The sequence below is a fragment of the Chiloscyllium plagiosum genome, unplaced genomic scaffold, assembly GCF_037043375.1.
Source record: "Chiloscyllium plagiosum isolate Xiang-an unplaced genomic scaffold, Cpla_swu_hap1 HiC_scaffold_1, whole genome shotgun sequence".
NCBI lineage: Eukaryota > Metazoa > Chordata > Chondrichthyes > Orectolobiformes > Hemiscylliidae > Chiloscyllium > Chiloscyllium plagiosum.
This window is the reverse complement of record NW_028270139.1, coordinates 89162087-89186263: the sequence shown is the minus strand read 5'-3', so window position 1 is coordinate 89186263 and position 24177 is coordinate 89162087. Positions and strand designations below refer to the sequence as shown.

Genomic DNA, 24177 nt, shown 5'->3' with positions numbered 1-24177 from the left:
AGAACCTGCCTCTGACATCTGTCTTAAATCTATCACCCCTCAATTTGTAGTTATGCCCCCTTGTAGAAGCTCATCATCATCCTAAGAAAAAGACTTTCACTGTCTACCCTATCTAATCCTCTGATCATCTTGTATGTCTCTATCAAATCTCCTCTTAGCCTTCTTCTTTCCAATGAGAACAGGTTCAAGCCTCTCAGCCTTTCCTCATAAGACCTTCCCTCCAGACCAGGCAATATCCTGGTAAATCTCCTCTGCACCTTTTCCAATGCTTCCACATTCTTCCCGAAATATGGCGACCAGAACTGTACACAATATTCCAAGTGCGGCCACACTAGCATTTTGTATATTTACGGCATTACATTGCGGCTCCGGAACTCAATCCTCTCCCAATGAAACCTAATACACCGTATGCCTTCTTAACAGCGCTATCAACCTGGGTGACAACTTTCAGGGATCTATGTACATGGACTCCAAAATCCCTCTGCACATCCACAATACCAAGAATCTCTCCATTGACCCAGTATTTTGCCTTCCTGTTATTCTTCCCAAAGTGCATCACCTCACATTTAGCTGCATTGAATTCCATTTGCCACCTCTCAGCCCAATTCTGCAGTTTATCCAAGTCCCCCTGCAACTTGTAACATTCTTCCACACTGTCCACTATTCCACCATCCACCTATGCCTGCATCTAAATCATTTATAAAAATGACAAACAGCAGTGGTCCCAAAACAGATCCTTGTGGCACACCACTAGTAACCGGTCATCAGGCTGAATATTTCCATCAAACACCACTTGCTGCCTTCTTTCAGAAAGACAGTTTCTAATCCAAACTGCTAAATCACCCTCAAACCCATGCCTCTGCATTTTCTCCAACAGCCTACCATGTGGAACCTTATCAAAGGCTTTACTGAAGTCCATGTACACAACGTCAACTGCCCTACCCTCATCTACATGCTTGGTCACCTTCTCAAAAAACTCAATGAGTTTTGTGAGACACGACCTGCCCTTGACGAAACCGTGTTGACTATCTGAAATCAAATTGTTGCTTGCTAGATGATTATAAATCCTATCTCTTATAATCCTTTCCAAAACCCTTCCTACAACAGAAGTACGGCTTACTGGTCTATAATTACCTGGGTCATCTCTACTGCCCTTCTTGAACAAGGGCACAACATTTGCAATCCTCCAGTCCTCTGGTACTAAAATAGTAGACAATTACGACTCAAATATCAAAGCCAAAGGCTCCGCTATTTCCTCCCTAGATTCCTAGAGAATCCTCGGATAAATCCCATCCAGCCCAGGGGATTTATCTACTTTCACTCTTTCTAGAATTGATAACACATCTTCCTTATTAACATTAATCCTTTCTAGTCTAATATCTCATATCTCATTCTTCTCCTCTACAATATTCTCCTTTTCCTGAGTGAAAACTGATGAGAAATGTTCGTTCAGCACCTCTCCGATCTCCACAGTGTCCACACTCAACTTTCCACTTCTGTCTTTGACTGGCCCTATTCCTACCCTAGTCATCCTTTTATTCCTCACATACCTATAGAAAGCCTCAGGGTTCTCCTTTATTCTATCTGCTAAAGACTGCTCATGTCCTCTCTTTGCTCTTCTTAACTCTGTCTTTAAATCCTTCCTAGCTGATCTGTAGCTCTCCATCGCCTCATCTGAACCATCTTGTCTCATCAACACATAAGCCTCCTTCTTCCGCTTAACAAGAGATGCAATTTCTTTAGTAAACCATGGTTCCCTTATCTTATCACTTCCTCCCTGCCGACAGGGACATACTTATCAAGGACATACAATATCTGTTCCTTAAACCAGCTCCACATTTTGATTGTTGCCATTCCCTGCATTTTGCTGCCCTATTCTATGCATCCTAATTCTTGCCTAATCATATTATTATTGCCCTTGTCCCATCGATAACTCTTGACCTGTGGCATGTACCTATCCCTTTCCATCGCTAAGCTAAACTTAACTGAATTATGATCACTCTTTCCAAAGTGCTTACCTACAACTAAATCAAACACCTGGCCTGGTTTATTGCCAAGCACCAGATCCAGTGTGGCCTCCCCTCTTATCGGCCCTTCGACATACTGTGTCAGGAAACCCTCCTGAACACATTGGACAAAAACTGATCCATCCAACGTATGAGAGTTATAGCATTTCCAGTCAATGTTGGGGAAGTTAAAGTCCCCCATAATGACCATCCTGTTCCTTTCACTCCTACCCAGAGTCATTTTGCCAATCCTCTCTTCCACCTCCCTGGAACTCTGCGGAGGCCTATAAAAACTCCAAGCAGTGTGACCCCTCCTCTCCTGTTTCTAACCTCAGCCCATACTACCTCAGTAGACGAGTCTTTGTCAGAATGGGTGGCACGGTGGCACAGTGGTTAGCACTGCTGCCTCACAGCGCCAGAAACTCGGGTTCAATTCCCGCCTCAGGCGACTGACTGTGTGGAGTTTGCACATTCTCCCCGTGTCTGCTTGGGTTTCCTCCCACAGTCCAAAGATGTGCAGATTAGGTGAATTGGCCATGCTAAATTACCCGTAGTGTTAGGTAAGGGGTAAATGTAGGGGTATGGGTGGGTTGCGCTTCGGCGGGGGCGGTGTGGACTTGTTTGGCCGAAGGGCCTGTTTCCACACTAAGTAATCTAATCTAATCTAATCTAAAAGTTCTTTCAGCCACCGTTATACTATCCTTGACTATCAACGTCACACCTCCCCCTCTTTTACTGCCTTGCCTGTTCTTAATGAAAGATCTAAACCCTGGAACCTGCAACACCCATTCCTCACCCTTTCTCCGAAATGGTCACAACATCAAAGTCCCATGTACCTATCCATGCAGCAAGCTCACCTACTTACTTCGGATACTTCTGGCGTTGAAGTAGACACACTTCAAACCAGCTTGTTGTCTGCCAGCACATTCCCGTGACCCTGAAATCCAATCCCTGTCCTCCCTACTCTCATCCTCCTGTGCACTGCAACTACACCTCAGGTTCCCACCCCCTTGCTGAGCTAGTTTAAGTCCACCCGAATAGCAGCAGCAAATTTTCCACCCAGGATATTAATTCCCCTCTGGTTCAAGTGAAGACTGTCTTGTTTGTACAGGTCCCACCTTCCCCAGAATGAGCCCCAATTATCCATGTACCTGAAACCCTCCCTGGTCTTTTCACAATATGAAAATAATGAGGACTTAAATGTAAAAACAAAAATCAAAATTTACAGATCACACTAAGAAGGATGATTAAGTGCAACAAGAACTATGAGTGAATTCAGATGCTTAAACAGTTTAAGAGATTCAATAGATAGAGGTCCGATTACAATTATGCAAAGTTAAAGTGATATACACTGACAGTGAGATCTTAGTCCAGAAAATGGAGGAGTCAGGAACACTGTTGTGTCTCATGGATGAGCTCCCCCATTGAAATAGTGATCACTGTCATGGAGAAGCATATGGAATGACTCGTCAATTTCACACCAGCTTTGCATAAAGGAATGTGTTTTAGAAATTTTTTACACTCTGCTTTTAAGACTGCAGACATAGCTGTACACTAGTATTAAAGAAGAAAGCAGGTTTCAAATCTCCAACCTTCGTTTCACTATGGATAATGAAATTATATTTTCTGTCCTAATTATTCTATCTGCTGTTCTTGTTTTCTAAATAAGTACAACTGTTGATCTTTCATTCCACATAAATCATTTGTTCATGTCAGGATTTCCGGATTCTTAACGTAACTTTCAATTGGGCATGATTTTGAGTTGTCGCATGGTTCTGACTTAGAGTGTTACCCGTTCACAAGCAACTATTCCCTCCACCAACAAGCAGCAATGTGTACTATCTACAAGGTGGTCTGCAGAAATTCATGAAAAATCCTTAGACCACACCTTCCCAAACCCATGACTACTTCCATCTAGAAGGACGGGCAGCAGATATTTGGGAACACCACAACCTGCAAGTGACCTCCAAGCCACTCACCATCCTGACTTGGAAATATATCACCATTCTTTCAGTGTCACTGAGTCAAAATCTTGGAATTCCCTCCCTTAGAGCATTGTGGGTCCACCCATAGCAAACAGACTGCAGCGGTTTAAGAAGGCAACTCACCACTTCCTTCTGAAGGGGAACTAGGGACGGGCAATAAATGCTGGCCAGTCAGTGATGTCCGCATCTGAAGAGTGAATAAAAAAAATGATCTGGAGCATTACTGTTTCCTTTATTCCTACAAGCCAATTAAAGAAGACTGCCTTTGCTGCTGTAATTAGAAAGTGGGGGATTTAAATGGTTAATTGCTCCCATCATCACATCTACATTTCTGACTCTGACTTTGTAAACTTGATTGCCATAGCTTGGATTTCATTAAGACCCAGATGACCTCCCCTGCCAGCATAATTATACAAACATTTTTTTTTCATTATTGGAACCTCAGACAGCATTGTTTTAACAGGATGCTAGAGTTCATTCTATCCTAATTATTTATTGAATAATACTGATTGCTGTGGCATATTTTGACTATCCTGTACTTAAAGGAACTGCAGCTGTATCCTGGTCAACCTAAGAGCTTGTACTTAGCAATGAAAAGGGAAGTATTTTTCAAACTCAGTCTTCAAAAATAAAAACTAGGTCAACCAGTTGAAGCGAACAATCAGCTGTATTCATGTTTGTTATTCATATTGTTAATTGTTAATGATTCAGAAGAGAACATAATAACTGGTACTATTCCTGAGCTATACTGCGTCGTCAAATCTGAAAATAGCAATTAAACTGTCTTCATGTCAACATGGTTATGTGCATGCTTTATTATTGACTGTAATCTTTTCAGCACTCAATAATCTGGGAAATTACCTTATACAATTCAAACTTGGAAAATATTATCAAAACATAACAAGACTTTTCTTATATCAAATATTATACTAATTGGCATATATATCCAAAACAAACACTTTCTCCAAATACAGAACATGAATGAAAGTCCAATAGTACACCAAAACATAACTGTGTCAATTTAAAAAAATCAGCTTTAAAATTATGTATTAGAATTTTGCAAGGCTATATAACTTTGCTAGGTGACCTTATGTTATTGTCAAATGTTCACAACAAAACCTAGAACTACAAAAAAAAGTAAAATCTACAGTTGCTAGTTACAAGATGAGCAAATTAATTAAGAGTCAACTGATCATAAGAATGACTGAACCTCAGAACTCAGTTGGCAATCTAACAGTTGCAGCATACCAGAGAGGTGTATTGCACTTATGAGATGGGAAGACCACACTATCTTCCTTCCCTGAGCAACAAACCCAAACAAGCAGACAAAACATGTCCAGATACCCTAGTCACTCTCCTCTACTTCAAATTTATCTCAGAAATGACAGCCAGACTATTCAGATCCCTTGGCATCATGGTAACCCACAAACCCACCAACACACTAGAACAGCAACTATTGAACTTAAAAGACCCTATACCGACAACAAGCAAAATGAATGTCATTTACAAAATACCTTGCAAGAGCTGTAACAAACACTATATTGGACAAACAGGCAGAAGACTAGCCACCAGGATACATGAACATCAACTAAACTAGCCACAAAAAGATATAATCCACGATCACTAGCATCCTTACATACAGATGAGGAAGGATGCCACTTCAACTGGGACAACACCTCCATCAGAGGACAAGTCAAGCAGATACATGCATGAGAATTCCCAGAAGCATGACATTCCAACTGGAACTTTTTCAACAAACACATTGACTTGGACCCCATTTATCACCCTCTAAGAAAAAGAACAGGAAATGGCAACATCACAGGAATTAATATCACCAACCCAAGGAAACCTAAACACATAAATAGAAAGCTGGTCATAACAGTGCTTCACCAGAGGCTCACTGATGATGTTACAGAGTATGACGATGAAATGTCTGAAAACAAACCTTCCAGCAAACTTACATCCAAAACCTCAACCTGAGCTACAAATCTTCTCAAAACGTGTAGAAACTGCTATGCTTTGTAGTTTTCTATATATTAGTACACATAATTAAACCAATAAAAAGTCCGGATCACATTGGCAGATGGACTGACTATCAGGACAACTACCAACTGACGTATAGAAAGTATGATGGAGATCTTTTATACTGGAATGTTACATACTTCCATGACTTTTTTTTTAGATTAGATTACTTACAGTGTGGAAATAGGCCCTTCGGCCCAACAAGCCCACACTGACCCACCGAAGCGCAACCCACCCAGACCCATTCCCCTACATTTACCTCTTCACCTAACACTACGGGCAATTTAGCATGGCCAATTCACCTAACCTGCACATTTTTAGACTGTGGGAGGAAACTGGAGCACCCGGAGGAAACCCACGCAGACATGGGGAGAATGTGCAAACTCCACACAGTCAGTCGCCTGAGGCTGCCTTAAAGGCATTGTACCTCTCAGAGAGCTTCCACCTTCATCCCTTTGAAGAGTAGGAAATCTGCCCTGATAAACAAATACAACCATGTATATCTGTACATTATCTTTATACATTATGATAATGCTTTGACAATGTACACTGTGACCAGATCTAGTCCTTAAATAGTCATCATGACTTTAATGTGTAGCTTCATTCTGTCATGTGCTGTCTCTAGTTTGGATGGATGTGTGTCATACTTACATGAAAGAATGGTTGTTATGTGGTGTGATACTTTCTCATATGATATTTTATGTAAGGAACAATATAAATGCATTGGAAGGTTTGGTTGGACAAGCTAAGTTTGTAACTTCTGGAGTTTAGAAGAGTAAAATGCTACTTGGTTGAAACTGAGATAAAATCCTAAGTGGTCTTGACAAGGTAAATATGGAGAGAATGTTTCCTTTTATTGGAGAATCAAGGGTCACTGTTTCAGAATCAGTTAAAACAAAAATTCAGCAAATTGTTTTCTCTCAGAGATCCATGAGTCTTTGGAACTCTTTTCCTGAAAAGGTGGTGGAAACAGTGTTGTTGGATATGTTTAAGGTAAACTTTATTAGATTCTTCTTACGCAAGTGAGAGAAATGTTACCATGGCAGCAGGTATGGGATTTGAGGTTACAATTAGGTCAGCCATGAGCTTATTGAATGGCAGAACAGGCTTGGTTTTAGATGTCATAGAAAGGATGGAAAGGGGGTTAAGGGGGGGAGTGGGGGTTGGCATTTTTGATTATGGAAAACTGTAATTGGGGAAGATATTTCTGAGGGATTATTTAGTAAAAATATATGGGTTGAAATTAGAAATAAGAAGGGGATGATCACCTTGATGGGATTGTACTATAGGACCCCCAATAGTAAGACAGAAATTGAGAAAAAAATATGTAGAGAGATCTGAAATATATGTAAAAATAATAAGGTCGTAGTAGAAAGGAATTTTAATTTTTCAAACATTGACTGGGACTGCCATAGTGTTAAAGGTTTGGATGGTGAATAATTTGTTAAATGTGTTCAAAAAAATTTTCTTTATCAAGATGCAAATGACCGTATGAGAGAAGGAGCAAAACTTGACCTTCTCTTGGGAAATAAGGCAGGACAGGTGACTGAAGTGTTAGTAGGGGAACACTTTGGGATGAGTGAATATAATACTATTAGTTTTAAAATAGTTATTGAATGGTGAATAATTTGTTAAATGTGTTCAAAAAAATTTTCTTTATCAAGATGCAAATGACCGTATGAGAGAAGGAGCAAAACTTGACCTTCTCTTGGGAAATAAGGCAGGACAGGTGACTGAAGTGTTAGTAGGGGAACACTTTGGGACGAGTGAATATAATACTATTAGTTTTAAAATAGTTATTGAAAAGGATAAGATTTACATAAATGTTAAAGTTCTTAATTGGAGTAAAGCAGATTTTAAGGTTATGAAACAAGAACTTTCGAAAGTTGGTAGGAGTAGACTGTTTGCAAGTAAAGGATGACTTTTTTTTATTCATAAAATTATACAGTCACAGAGCTATACAGTATGGAAACAGATTCTTCCGTCCAACTCATCCATGCCGACCATTTATCTTAAATAAATCTAGACACATTTTCCAGCATTTGGCCCACAGCCCTTCAAACCCTACCTCTTCACACACCCATCCAGATGCCCTTTAAATGTTGTAAATGTACCAGTCTCCACCACTTTCTCTGGCAGCTTATTCCATATACGCACAAATCTCTGTGTGAACAAGTTGCTTTTTAGATCCTTTTAAAATCTTTCCCCTGTCACCTTAAACCTATGCCCTCTAGCTTTGGACTCTCCCACCCCAGGGAAAAACCTTGTCTATTTACCCTATTCATCCCCTTCATGACTTTATAAACCTCTCAGCTTCAATGCTCCAGGGAAAATTGCCCCAGTCTATTCAGCCTCTCACTATAGCTCAAACCTTCCAACCCTGACACCATCCTTGTAAATCTTTTCTGAACACTTTCCAAGTTCACAACATTCTTTCAAAGCAGGTACACCAGAATTACACACAATATTCCAGTAATGGCCTAACTAATGTCCTGTACAGCCACAACATTTAATCCCACCTCCTACACTCAATGCACTGACCAATAAAGGCTAGCATACCAAATACCTTCTTCACTATCCTGTCTACCTGTGATTCTACTTTGAAGGAACTATGAACCTGCACTGCAAGGTCTCTTTGTTCAGCAACACTCCCCAGAACCTTACCATTAATGTCTAAATCCTGTCCTGATTTGCCCTCTCCAAATTACAGCATCTGACACTTAACCTAAGTTAAACTCCATTCTCATTCATAGGATGTGGGTGTCACTGGTTAGGCATCAATAATTGCCCATTCCTAATTACCCACAAGGCAGTTAGGAGTCAACCACATTGCTGTTGGTCAGGAGTCACATGTAGGCCAGACCAAGGAAGGTTGGCAGTTTCCTTCCCTGGATGAGTATTTCCGACAATCAACAATGGATTCATGGTCATCATTAAACTCTTAATTCCAGATATTTATACAATTCAAATTCCACCATCTGCCATGGATGGATTTTGAACCCAGATTCCCAGAATATTGCCTGAGTCTCTGGATTAACAGTGTGGTGAAAATACCACTAGACCATTGACTCCTCTGTAGCCTGACTGACAAGTGGGAGGCCTTCAAAAGTGTGATTATGAGAGTTCAAGGGCATTATCTTCCTGTTAGTTGAAAGGCGAGGCTGTTAAAATTAGGGAATAATGGATGAATAAAGATATTGATGTTCCAGTCAAGAATAAAAAGAATAATATATTCGGTATAGACAACTGGGATCAACTGAATTGCTTGAAGAATATAAAGTGTGGGGACATTCTTAAGAAGGAAATCAGAAAGACAAAGAGGGTTTATGAGATAGCCTTGGCAGATAAGATTAAAGATAATCCAAAAAAAATCTGAATACATTAAGAGCAAGACAGCAACTAGAGAGAGAGAGTAGGGCCCCTTAAAGATCAATGAGGATGTCTTTGTGTTGAACTGCAGGAGATGGGAGAGATATTAAATGAATATTTTGTTTCAGGTTTTACTGTTAAGAAAGAAATGGGTGCTAGAGGACTCAGAGAAGTAAATATTGCTGCTTTGAAAACAGTTTATATTACAGAAGAAGAAATGCTGGAGGTCTTAGAAAACATAAAGGTAGATAAATTTCCAGGACCTGATCAAGTCTATCTTAGGACATTGTGGGAAATTAGGGAGGAAATTACAGGTCCCCTCACAGAAATATTTGTATCATCTATAAATGCAGGTGAAGTGCTGGAAGTCTGGAGGGTGACTGGTGTAGTGCTGTTATTTAAGAAAGGCTGTAAGGAGAAGCCTGAAAACTGTATACCTGTGAGTCTGACATCAGCGGTGGGTAAATTATTAGAGGTAATTCTGAAAGATAGGATAGGATACAATTTACATGCATTTGGAGAGGCAAGGATTCATTAGGGGTGATTTTGTGCAAGATAAATTGTGTCTCACAACCTTGATTGTGTTTTTTTAATGAAGTAACCAAAAAGATTGATGTGGACAGAGTGGTAAATATTGTTTACTTGGTCTTTAATAAAGCCTTTGAAAAGGCTACTGCTTGATAGGCTAGTTAGTAAAGTTAGAACACATGGAATTCAGGATGAGCTTGCCAATTCAATACAAAATTGGCTTTATGGTAACAGACAGAGGGTGGTGGTGGAAGATTGTTTTTTGAACTGGAGGCCTGTGACAAGTGGTGTTTCACAGGGATCAGAGCCGGGTTTACTATTGTTTGTCATTTATGGATGGGGACTTGGATGACAATATTGGAGGCATGGTTAGTCAGTTTGCAGATGACACCAAAATTAGTAATGTAATGGATAATAAAGAAGGTTATCTAATATGACAAAGAGATCTTGATCAATTAGGCCAATGAGCTGAGGTGTGGCCGATCGAGTTTAATTTGAAAAAATGCCAAGTATTTCACTTTGGTAAGACAAACAACAACAGGACTTATATAATTAATGTGAAGACCCCCTGAGTAGTGCTGTAGAACAGAGGGACTTTGGGTTCAGACACATATTTCTTTGAAGTTGCATCACTGGTAGACAGTATGGTTTATGAAGGTATTAAATGTGCTTACCTTCATTGTTCAGACCTTCAAGTATTGGAGATGGGACATCATGTTGAGATTGTACAGCATGTTGTTGAGGCCTCTTCTGGAGTACTGTGTACAGTTCTGTTTGCCCTGTTATAGAAAGGATAGTTTTAAGCTAGAGAGGTTTCAGAAAGGATTTATCAGGATGTTGGTTTGGAAGGTTTGCGATATAAAAATATAGGCTGAGACATTTTTCACTGGAGTGTTGGAGGTTGAGGGGTGACTTTATTGAAGTTTATAAAATCAGGAGAGGTATCGGTCAGGTGAATGACAAGGGTCTTTTCCCTAGTGTAGGGGAGTTCAAAACTACGATGCATATTTTTAAAGTGAGGGAAGAAAGATTTAAAAAGGACATGAGGGGCAATTTCTGACACAGAATGGTTCTTGTGTGAGAAGAAGGCCAGAGAAAGAGGTGGATGGAGGTAAAATTACAATGTTTAAAAGACATTTGGGTAAATTCATGAATGGGAAAGGTTTGGAGGGACCAAACACAAGCAGGTGGGACTAGTTTAGTTTGAGAACATGGTCAGCATGGACTGGTTGGACTGAAGGTTCTGTTTCCATGAATGGGAAAGGTTTGGAGGGATATTGACCAAACACAAGCAGGTGGGACTAGTTTAGTTTGGGAACGTGGTCAGCATGGACTGGTTGGACTGAAGGTTCTGTTTCCATGCTGCATGACTCTATGATTCTGTGAATCTATGGCTCAAGGGATGAATGGCCTACTCTGTCTCCTTCAAGTGTTTGTATGTTAAGTTTCAGTGTGCTCATCTTGTATGATAGACAGTTGGTCATGTAAACTTGGATGTGTTGTTATTTCACTATTTGATCACTGTTTGATAATGTCACATGACCTGATTTGTAAATAATATTGTAGTATCTTTCCATGAATTCATGTATTTGCATGACGATCTCATACTCTGTCCTATTTCAAGGTGGGATAACATTGATCATGCTCCTGTACTATTTTCTCCCTTCCTGCCAACAATGTGTTGTGTTAATGTCATTGGTTGGTAATAGTATGTGATGGAGTGTGTCTTCCAAACATGACAGCTGCCATTGAGGGTATACCATGGCTTTTTTTGGAGTAGCATGTAGATTTAACATGGCTGTCAAAAGTCTTGGCAAGCAGCCTTGCATTTAATAATAATGAATGTGACGACATAAACAGTACATTCTGCAAGACCATTAGTTTGAGTATAACAGTAACATGCTGAATAACCTACTGCCTGGGTAGGGTACAGTAATGTATGTGGAACATTGTCAGGCACAATTTGCTGAGGAACACAAATCATGCTGAATATGGCAGTTAATGTAGCAAAAACCATTGTGCCAGTGGTATACTTCACAAAGGAAAAATGGTGAAATAGTCAGTCACCAAAATGTGGTTTTATGCTGGGACAGCGAAAAGTATTTTTAGGTATGATGAAATTAATGAGATCGATGTGGAGATTATCTTTGAACTCAATTCAACAATATCCACCTGTAAGTCTAGATAAGTATCTTTGTTCCCTGGAGGATTTGGAAGTCTGATAGAAACATCAGGAATGCTCACCTGTGAACCTGGTTTGTATTCCAATTCAGAATTGTACCCTTGGATCATCTCGAGTAGATAGTGTAATTGTAGAGGTGCACTTGTGAGAGATTTTCAACAAATCATTTTTAACAGTTGTGGTCAGTATAAGTAATGAAATGCTTGCCAATCAGGTGCATGTGGAACCTTTGAACTCCAAAAACTAAAGTGAGAGATTGCCTTTCTGTGATGGAGTAGTTCACCTTAGCTGTCATAAAGAATTCAGAACCAAACACAATAAACTTTTCATCCTGTAAAAGCCATGCTCTGACCTCTTTGTGGGATGCCCCTATTTCAGATGTAGGAGGTTTGGAGGGATCATAATATTGCATAATACATTTGCTGGAAGACAAAGTATGTGTGAATGATTCAAAAATATGTTGGCAACCTTTTTGCCACATTTGGTGTATCTTTGAAGAGCAAATCTGGAAGAGGAAATACTTTTGTCTTAAGACTTGGAATATAAGAGTTAAAAAGTTGGAGAAACCAAAATAACTTTGTAAGTCACGTTAGGCTTGTGGTGTAGCCATCTATTGTATGGTTTCTAATTTGGTAGGATCAGATCTATTACTGTTTGTAGATTATATTGATTTGAAGAAATTGATTTGGCTCAAATTGACTTGAATTTCTTTGCTTTTGAAAACGCGACCATTTTTTGGCGCTGCTGAGTTGATGAATGTTGTGTTATAGTTAATTTAACAACCTGGTAGATTCTCTATGATATTATCCATATATGGGTGGAATATATCCTGGCTAACAGATAATCCAAATGTAATGTCAGAAACTCATATCTACCAAAAGGTGTTCTAAAAGTCATCAGCTCCTGTGACTTTGGGGAAAGATGTATCAACCAATATCCACTCTTGGGATTAACTCTGACCCTTTTGCAAGCTTGAAAAAATGCTTTGCACCTGCAAACTGGAATTAAACTCCAGGATAAGAATCTTGGGCAGCCTTTTAGTGCAATATTCAGTCAATTTAGATCTAAACAGACAAGTAAAATGCGTTGTCTTTCTTTAAAACACAGGTAATGAAGCTGCATTATTAGGTCTGATGCTTAATTGCACGAATGTTGCTGTTTTGTAAATGTAGGTGCTGCACATATGAGGTGGGTCAAATTTGCTTTGGGCATTGTCTTTCAAATGTAATACTCCATTGCCTTTAAAGTTACCAATAAAATCAAACCTCTGTGGGTTGAAGTTAGTTAGGTTTTGAACTCAATGTTATGATCTGGAAGCTATGGTGTTAGAAGTGTGTAGAGACTGTGTCTTTTTATTGTTCTGTACTTTTGTTTTTGGATCAAAGAGGAAAAGATCTGTTTTAAAACTAAAGACTATAGAAGGAATTGCTGCTGTTCTTTTAGAAAAGAAACAAGTTATTTGAACTTGTGGAATGTGCTTCCATTGTTGCTTTGCATGCAAAGGGAGAAGAAAAAGAAAACAATACAGCACTGGGGTGCGTGTGAAAAGTGAAATTTGACCAGCAGCAGATTGCTGACTGGTTTGTGCAGTTGTAAGCAGCTATGGATACCAGACGTCAGCAGTCTGGTGATTAATCTCTGATTGGTTTCTGGGCAGCTGAACAACTGGTCTTTATGAATGAAGCAGAGACAGAAGTAAATCCAGGGTTCTATGTCTTTGAAGTAAAGGTAATTGTAACCTGTAGAAAGTTTATTTATTAAATTTCACAAGATCCTGTTGCCTTTAACCAGTAACTAAGATTTAGGCAGTATAATTAATGTACCAATTATCCTGTACCTCCTGAGAAGAAATGAAAGAAGCCAGAGAGGAGATCAGAGAACATAAGAAGCAAAGATTTGTTATGAGGCACACTTGATTAGGGAGCTTAAGGTGAAGGAACCCCAAGGGGGCAGCGAACAAAATATGATAAAATTCACTGTGCAGTTTGAGAAGGAAATGCTGGAATCGGACGCAATGGTACTAAAATTCAGTAAAGTTAAATATAAAGACATGAAGGAGGAACTGCCAGAGTTGACTGGAAGGGGAGCCGAGCAGGGAAGACAGTGGAACAACAAAGACAGGGGTTTCCGATGGTTCCCGCCTCAGGCGACTCTCTGTGTGGAGTTTGCACGTTCTCCGTGTGTCTGCGTGGGTTTCCTCCGGGTGCTCCGGTTTCCTCCCACAGTCCAAAAATGTGCAGGTTAGGTGAATTGGCCAAGTTAAATTGCCTGTAGTGTTAGGTGAAGGGGTAAATGTAGGGGAATGGGTCTGGGTGGGTTGCGCTTCGGCGGGTCGGTGTGGACTTGTTGGGCTGAAGGGCCTGTTTCCACACTGTAAGTAATCTAATCTAATCTAAATAATATAAATCTAATCTAAGTAATCTAAGTAATTCAGGAGGCAAAGCCGAAATTCATCTCAAGGACAAGTCAACCTTGGCTGGCAAGGTAAGTCAGGGATAGCATAAGAGCAAAAGAAAAAGCATAGTATGTGGTGAAGATTAGTGGGAAGCCAGAGGATTGAGGTGCCTTTAAAAATCTGCAAAGAACAACAGTTGAGGACTCCAGGTCTGTACTAGATGAAGTTTAGAAGGATGAAGGGGAATCTGATTGAAACTTACAGAATAGTGAGAAGCCAAGGTAGGGTGGAGAAGATGCTTGCACTAGTAGGACAGAGTAGGACCCAAGAACACTTTCAGAATAAAGGCACAACCTTTTAAAACTGAGATGAGAAGAAATGTCTTCAGGCAGAGGATGGTAGATTTGTGGAACTCATTGATGTAGAAAGGTATAGAGGTCAAGTCATCAAGTGCCTTTAAGACATTGATAGATAGGTTCTTAATTGGTAAGGGGATCAAGTGTTACAGGAAGAAAACAAGAGAAGGTTGAGAAACAAATCAGTCATGATCAAATGGGAAAGCAGGCTTGATGAGATGAAGAGCCATTTTTGCTCCTATATCTTATGGATTTACATATTTTATCAAATCCTGAGGATTGGTGCTTTTCAACTCCGTTTCTTCAATATTTCCCATCCTTCTATGACACCCGTATATTTTATCTGCCTGTGTCTGTCCGTACGCTTCTGTAGAGGTGTTAAAAGGTTAGAGTTTCAGCTGGAAGAGTTAAATTTTAACAGTTACATTTACCTGTGGCCGGAACTTATTTATTTGTAATAAACAGTAGTTAAGTATGGGAACCCAGTCAGTGTTTTTTGTTAACCATCAGAATGGTAAATTGGTCACTTAGTGATTACATCATTAATCTCTGTAGTGACCTCAGGAATAGTAAGACTGGATATTAAGTGCACCTTCCTAAGTGGATCCTAACCATTCACAGTGTAGTTACTTGAACCATGCTGACATCTAAATTTGTGCATGTTGGTAGATCGATGATAAAAGGTCCCACTGTATCAACGTGTAAATGGTTTAGGTGTTCATCTCAAGGAGACAAATTTACATTGAAGCTGGATAACAGAATGCAAAGATAAAGGACCCATTGTATGCAGTTAGCTTTTCATGTGTAGCATAGGGTGCCTGACAGCAGTTCCTGGTCAATAAAAGACCAGCCGTTCTATTGAACAGCAGTAGCCCATCGAGGAGGTGGTAGCGGGTACTGGAGGTACACCAACAGGAGGCCAAAATGGTTATTGGAATATTGTCAGGGTGAAAATTCCTAATGGGCTTTTTAAAGTCTGATGAAAATTATTACAAAAAGACATGTATTTAAATATATAGCTAATTTATTGGCTTAATGTACTTACGATATAAACAAACTAATGAGCAAATGTATTATCGTATTATACGTACACCAACTAATGAGTCTCACTGCCTTGTTTTCACGCTGGGGTCTTTGGACATCTGACACTTGGAGCTCAGATTCCATTGCACTGGTTGTCTCACAAATCTCCGGCTGATTGTGAAAGTCTATGGCCCCAGCCTCATGAACTTGGTCTAATGGGCAAAGTGCAAAAGTGAGAAACAGTCCAACAAATTGTACAAAGTCCTTGAAATTAATACTATTTTTGTTATGTGCTGGATCACCATTAGTACTTTCAGTTCTTTTCTAGACATACCATCGTGCAGAAAACAAGTTGAAAAACATCTCCAGGTGGCTCTTTGTTAACAATGTAAAAAAAGGTTCCCATAGATAATCAAGGTTATGCAGTTGCCTCCCAGCCAAAACAAGCTTTTTTTTTAATATCAGACCTATTTTCATGTATTTTTTTTCACATTTTACATTTGTTATTGCCATGAGCACTTAACTCTTAATGATTGGGAGGCTAGGGTGACCTCATTGGTAGGCGTAGAAAAGGTGAATAGCCAAAATCTTTTTCCTCGGGTAGGGGAGTCCAAAACTAGAGGGCATAGGTTTACGGTGAGGTGGGGGAGGATTTAAAAAGGACCTTAGGGGCAGCTTTTTGACACAGAGTGTAGTGTGTATATGGAACAAACTGCCAAGGGAAATGGTAGAGGTGGGTACAATTACAACATTTAAAAGACATTTGGACAGCTACATTAATAGGAAGGGTTTACACATATATGAACCAAGAAAATGGAACTTGTTCAGTTTAGGAAACCCTGGTCAGCGTGGATACATTAGGCCGAAGGGCCTGTTGCCATGCTTTATGACTTTATGACTTTGTCTGGTTTGAAGATATAGTTTTTAGGGCAAACATGACAGTTGGAATATGGCTACACGTGACTGATAACTGGAAGGGATTTGTAAAGAGGGAGGAAGAACATTTAACAGCTCTTAGCGGGCTGTCCAACTTCCCATTGTAATCTTCTTCAATCAGGAAGAGTGCCTTTCAATACATAGTGCCCCTGAGCCCAGGTGTAACCCCAAGAGGTTTGGGTTTCATGATCTCTGCACGGAGAGATCCCACTATCTGCCCTTGGGTTAATACCAGTGGCAGCAGGATGAAGATCTAAGTGGGCAGTAATTGGTCACTTCAGGGCCTGAATTGGTGACAGGGCGCAAAGGCCTTGCCTTCCCATCACCGATTCATCAGGTGTAGACAAGAAGGCAATGATGTTTCTATTTACTATCATCATGTCTGATTAAATATCCCCTCACCCGACTTAAACCCATCACGGGACGGTGTGATGTGATGAGATGTGTGTTACTTATATACATTAGGGTTAAAAATCACACAACACCAGGTAATAGTCCAACAGGGTTATTTGGAAGCACTAGCTTTCAGAGCGCTGCTCCTTTATCAGGTGGTTATGGAGGTTAATATCTTAACTTCCACAACCACCTGATGAAAAAACGGCACTCTGAAAGCTAGTGCTTCCAAATAAACCTGATGGACTATCACCTGGTGTTGTGTGATTTTTAACCTTGCCCACGCCAGTGCAATACCGGCACCTCCGAGTCATTAAGGGAATAAATTACCTCTGTGAAAGAGTTTAATCTGTGAATCTTCCAGACCAGGAGTCTTTGGGTAGGAACTTGCATAGGTTTTTCAAAACTGATAAAGTCTAAACTCTCAGTTGTGCCAGTAGTCAAGGGGAAATGCCTCACAAATCACAGGACAGGATCCGAGAGGAAGCAGTTCTGTCAAATCTATAGATTGGACAGGGAAGGCAAAATGCTCTTTTGATTTTGATTAATTGTGAAACGATGGTGTTGGCGAATAACTGGGATTAATGGCTGCGTGTTTTGAAATAATTTAAACTGTGATATATTTAGATTGCTTATTTATTTTTATTTAATTTGTCTATTGGAGTTCTGTTTTATTGTTAAGGCAAAATCTGCAACATTAAATCCTTATGTTTCTGTGAAAGACCATCACATTAACTAAAACAAAATCAAAGACTCGTGGTCTACCAAGATCAAATTTCTTTTAGGGATTTGACTTAACCAGTAGTAACATCAAATGGGATAATAACTCAAGAAGGTATGAATGCTAAGGGTAAATATTTTATTCTGTTGCAGACAGTCAGTACTGTGGCACATGTGTGATGTGAATGTTAGGTGCTTCTCATCAGTTCAAGCCTGAGTATTGTTGACCTTGTTGCATACAGGCATGGATTGCTTCACTATCTGAAGAATTATGAATGGAACAGAACACCATGCAATAATCAGTGAACATTCCGAGTTCTGACTTTACAGTGGGTGTTTTCCATCTGATTCCCTTTTACTTCAGTTTTGTTGTGATTCCCTGAGGCAACACTCAGTCAAATGCTGCCTTGCTGTCAAGAGCAATCACTTTCACCTTACCTCTTGAGTTCAGCTCTTCCATCTATGTTTGGAGTAAGGCTGTAATGAAGTCAGACACCAGGTGATCCTGGTGGAATTCGATCTGAGCTCTGGTGAGCAGGTTACTGCTGTGTATGTGTCACTTGATAACACTGTTAATGACATTTATGATTGCTTTCCTGATGATTGTGCATAAACAGATTTAGGTGGCAACTGAACAGATTAGATATCTTTGGATTTTTCTGGTCAGGACATGATTGGACAATTTTCCACATTTTTAGGCAGATGTCAATGCTGTCCAACTGGAACAGCTCAGCAAGGCTTGTGGTTAGCTAAGCATAATTCCTCAGGAGTGCACTTGAACACTGTCAGGGCCATTAATACATCTTCTGCACTCAGGAAATTTTTATATGTCACATGAGCTGAACTGAATTAGCTAAATACTGGCATCTTCAGCCAGAGGTACTGAGTGGATGATCCAACACTGTCTCCTCCTAAGATTCCCAACAATATGGATGCCAGTCTTCAGTTAAGTTGATTCATTCCATGTGAGGATGTTCATTGATGTTTAGTGGTCTGGCCCATTTGCAAATCCTCAAATAATGAAGCAGTCTGAACTCACATGCAGCAAGATCTGGACAACATTCAGGGTTGGAGTGTTAAGTGGCAAGTCACATGATCAATAATTCAAGATGTGGAGGTGCCGGTGTTGGACTGGGGTGGACAAAATTAAAAGTCACACAACACCAGATTATAGTCCACCAGGTTCATTTGGAAGTCCTAGCTTTCAGAGCACCACGCCTTCATCAGGTAGCTGTGAGAAGGATCATAAAACACAGAATCTATAGCATAAGATTACAGTGTCATGCAACTGGTACAATATATTGAACAAACCTAGGTTGCTGTTAAGTCTTTCATCTTTTCGAAAGGATTGCAGTTTTAGTTCATTAAAAGTAATTCCCAGAACTTCTTTTAAGTCATACTTTTTGTCATTTACATAAATGATTTGGATGCGAGCATAAGAGGTACAGTTAGTAGGTTTGCAGATGACACCAAAATTGGAGGTGTGGTGGACGGCGGAGAGGGTTACCTCAGATTTCAACAGGATCTTAACCAGATGGGTCAATGGGCTTAGAAGTGGCAGATGGAGTTGAATTCAGATAAATGTGATGTGCTGCATTTTGGGAAAGCAAATCTTAGCAGGACTCATACACTTAATGGTAAGGTCCTAGGGAATGTTGCTGAAAACAAAGAGACCTTGGAGTGCAAGTTCATAGTTCCTTGAAAGTGGAGTTGCAGGTAGATAGGATAGTGAAGAAGGCGTTTGATATGCTTTCCTTTATTGGTCAGAGTATTGAGTACAGGAGTTGAGAGGTCATATTGCGGTTGTATAGGACATTGGTTAGGCCACTGTTTGAATATTGCATGCAATTCTGGTCTCCTTCCGCTCGGAAAGATGTTGTGAAGCTTGAAAGGGTTCAGAAAAGATTTCCAAGGATGTTGCCAAGGTTGGAGGATTTGAGCTATAGGGAGAAGCTGACCAGGCTGGGGCTGTTTTCCCTGGAGTGTCAAAGGCTGAGTGGCGACCTTATAGAGGTTTACAAAATTATGAGGGGCATGGATAGGATAAATAGGCAAAGTCTTTTCTCTGGGGTCGGGGAGTCCAGAACTAGAGGGCATAGGTTTAGTGTGAGAGGGGAAAGATATAAAAGAGACCTAAGGGGCAACTTTTTCACGGAGAGGGTGATACGTGTATGAAATGAGCTGCCAGAGGAAGTGGTGGAGGCTGGTACAATTGCAACATTTAAGAGGCATTTGGATGGGTTTATGAGTAGGAAGGGTTTGGAGGGATATGGGCCGGGTGCTGGCAGGTGGGACTAGGTTGGGTTGGGATATCTGGTCAGCATGGATGGGTTGGACCGAATGGTCTGTTTCCATGCTGTACATCTCTATGACTCTATGACAATGACTCTAAGTGTCTGGTGGTGTTTTGGAAGAACTAACAAGTTAGAGAAGAATGGTAATACTCTCGGAAGTACAGAGAATTAGAGAAACGTAGATGTGCATGTCCATAGTTCCTTAAAAGCAGCAAGACGGTAGTTAAGCTAGTTAAGAAGACTTATGGGAATCTTGCCTTTATTAGTGAAGGAATTGAATACAAGAGCAAGGCGGTTATGATGGAGCTTTATATAACATTAGTTAGGCCATAACTGGAGTACTGTGTGCAGTTCTGATTGCCCCACTATGGGAAGGATATGATTGCACTTGAGGGCAAGGTAGATTCACCAGAATGTTGCCTGGGCAGGAGATATTCAGCTATGAAGAGCAACTAGACAGACTGGGGTTCTTTCCCTTCGAGCTGAGAAGGCTGAGGTGGCATCTGATTAAGGTATTCCAAGTTCTAAGAGGCATAGATATGAAGAACCTTTTCTCATTAGTAGAGGCTCAATAACCAGGGGGCACAATTTTAAAGTAAGGAGCAGAAGGTTTAGAGAGGATTTAAGGAATCATTGTTTTCACCCAGAGAGTTGTAGCACCAAGAAGTCACTGCCTGAAAGGCGGTAGAAAGGGGAATCCTCAAGATATTTAAGAAATCTTTAAATGAGCATTTGAAATGCCATAACAAGCAAGGCTGTAGGCCAAATGCTGGAAAACAGGATTAGAATAGATAAATGTTTGATGATCACTGCAGACATGATAAGTCAAAGAGCCTCTTTCTGTGCTGTAAAAACTCTATGGTCTAAATACTGTGGCTACAAGAGCATGTTAGAGGGTTGGAAGTCTATGGTAAGTATCTCATCTTCTGATTTCCTAAAATCTGTTCACTATCTGCAAGTCTCAAATCAGGAGTGCTGTGGAATGTTCCCCAGTCACTTGGATGTGCATAACTCCAACAACACTGAACAAGTTCAACATTATCCTTGACAAAATGACTCACTTTGATGGCACCAACCATCAACATCAACCATTTTAAATATTCACTTTTGAACCACTGGCACACAGTGGCTGCATTATTAATCATCTACCAGAAGAACTGTACTCATCAAGGCTTCTTCAATATTATCTCCCAAATGCTCAAACACTTCCATGTGAAAGAACAAGGTCAATGATCATTGAAAATATCACCATCAATGTGTCCCTCTCTGAATCATACAATATACTGACTTGGAACTATATTCCTTCACTGTCGCTGGGTCAAAATCCTGGAACTCCCCCATCAATGCCACATGGATTCCTACTGTTCAAGAAAGCAACTCATCACATCTTCTCATGCATATTTAAAATGGTCAATTAATGTTGGTCTCACTAGTAATACCTAATTTCCAAGAACAAATTAAAAATGGCCACAGAAATCTTCTGCATACAGAAGTAACTACACTTTAAAAGTGATTGTAAAGTGTTTTTGAATATCTTCATGATATATCAATGACGTTTTTAAAAAATATTTTCATTTAGAAGTCTGGCATTATGCATTTTGAAGCCAAGACAAAATTTGCAGTTAATTCTTCCATCAGGTTCTCACCATGATTATACTCGAACAGCTATGTAGTTGAGAATGCATAAATTTATGCATTCTGAAAATTGGAATATGAACACATTACTGGAGTGGGAAGGATTTCTCATGTTTACTTGGAACAGGAAAGTCAAAAGGTTGAAAGAGACTACAGGATATTTTCTGTTTTACAACAAAAAACAAGCAACTTTGGAAAACAGTGTCCAGCAAGGTTTTATTGCTTTAATTGTTGAGCAAACCGACCTTGAAATCCCTAATGAATCTATTCTGTTGTTGCTTAGCAACAGCCACTGGACTGAAGTAATAGTGATTTTTCAGTACACACCGAGAAGCTGTGGGAAGTTTTTGGAGACATTTGAAAACATAAAAAATATTTTCTCTTTCTCTCTCTAACAACAAAAGGCAGAGATTGGAGCTGAAAGTAGCACTCTCAATATCTCTTAGTGAAGTTTGAAGAACCTAATAAAGTTCAAATATCTGGACTCCTAATTGTTTCTCGGATGAATTGGAACTCTGGTCTGAAGACTTTCTATTATTCTGTGACTGTCAGAATCAGATCAAATCAACTGAAGTTCAAAGGAACTGTGAGAAGTCAACCTAATTTGTCATCTGAATTTACCCCTTGAACCATAAGGGTGCTTTCACCCCCTTTTTGCCTATTTCTTCAATCATGATTGCTCTGAATACTTGAATATGTTTTTGTCCTTTTGTCTATGAATGTGTGCACAATTTGGCTTAAGGAGGATATAATTTAATTCACATAGTAGCATAGTTGATAACCAGTTTGCCACTTCTTTGAAGAATAAGCTTGTTAGTAATAAACATGCTATTTTTGAGTTAATTGAAAAGCTTCTTGGAAGTCTCTTTTGTCTGGTTAACAATAAAAAAGAAAAACAAATTGACCATTTTTGATGATTGAATAAGAAATTTACTCTTTTGAAACAGCTCATGGAGTAATGGGCCTTGACCTCAAAAATGCATCTCCCACGAGAATCATGCCACAGCATTTTATCTTTGTATTCTGTTTACTTAGATCTACATTAGTTTTCTACGGTGATATTGCTAATGTACAAATGAGTGACAGAAAATTATCAATGACCTACTAGTATGCCAATTTTTTTTTTAAGTCTGCTGAATCAATTATATAATGTCACAATCTAGAATTAAGGGTAGCTTGAGAAAATCGTTTCCAACATATTAAAAATTTGGCTTTTATCATTTTCTATATATACAGGCTGTATGATAACGTTTTTCATAATTCTACCATCATAAGTACACCTTCACAAATCATTGATCAGGCTACTTTTAGAATATGGTGTTCAGTTCTGGGCACCTTATTTAAGGAAGGATGTTAAAGCCCTGGAGAGAGTGCAAAGGAGATTTACTAGAATTTAACAGGATAAGGAGTTTTAGGTACAAGGAAAGAGTAGAGAAATTGGACTTATTCTCCTTGGAGCAGAGAAGAATAAGAGGTACCTTATATGAGGTGTTCAAATTTATGAACTATTTTAAAAGGGTTAAAAAGGATATTCTGTTTTGACTAGTTGGTATGTCAGTAACTAGGGTCATAGTTTAGACTGTCATCAAGAGAGCCAGGAGTACGATAAGGAAAAACTTGTTTGCTTAGAGAGTTGTTAGGATTTGGAAGGTGCTACCTGGGATAGTGGTGGAATTGGATTCCATAGGAGGTTTCAGAAGAGAGCTGGATATATATTTGAAAATGATGAATTTAGAGGGCTATGGAGATAGGGCTGGAAAATGGAACTAGCTGGGTAACTCTATTAGGAGTCAGTACAGACATGATCAGTCGAGTGGCCTCCTTCTTTATTGTAAAATTCTATGACTCTATGAGAAGTAGTCAGGATCAAAAATATCTTAAACCTAATTACAAGATTAATGTGTTTTTTGTTTCGATGATGAAAAGAAGCCATTTTAGAGACCAGGTTACAAGTATTCCAGTGTCACAGGTAGATATGATACTCACTGGAATTGGTTTAATGGTCTCCAGCCCATCTGAGAGCACAGGCCAGGCGGTAGAGGAGCCTAGTCTGAACCTGAAGCAGAGAAATTACACATGTAGGAGCTTACAGTCAATTTGGAGACCAAATCTATGAGGATTGAAAGGAGGCTGGTAGATTTACCTAGCTTGAGGGAGTTGGAAGGAAACTGTGAATGTCAATTCTGAGATTAAAGGTTTTATGATTGGGTAAATAAAAAAGAAGCAGCCCTTTGGAAGTTGCGTGTAATTGTGTACTGACTGCTGTAAGGACTATAAGTTCATGGAGAGTACAATGTGTGATAAGTCAAAAGGAAAATATACCTCTCTATAAT

The 24177-nt window shown here is 39.6% G+C and overlaps 1 protein-coding gene across 2 annotated transcripts in view; it reads right to left on the bottom strand.

Moving 5' to 3' along the window:
- LOC122549564 (bone morphogenetic protein 2) overlaps window positions 1-19140 on the bottom strand; it is an 85824-nt gene extending 66684 nt beyond the window's left edge. For both annotated transcript variants that reach the window (XM_087988721.1, XM_087988725.1), the window contains exons 1-3: window positions 18354-19140; window positions 15935-16078; window positions 10585-10689 (exon numbers count right to left, since the gene is read on the bottom strand). Coding sequence is in view for 1 of the 2 variants with exons in the window: in XM_087988725.1 (XP_087844851.1) it covers window positions 10585-10689; window positions 15935-16078; window positions 18354-18375 (271 nt within the window). In the remaining variant the exon portion in view is untranslated. The remainder of the gene's footprint in view (window positions 1-10584; window positions 10690-15934; window positions 16079-18353) is intronic.
- Window positions 19141-24177: the final 5037 nt, after the last annotated feature.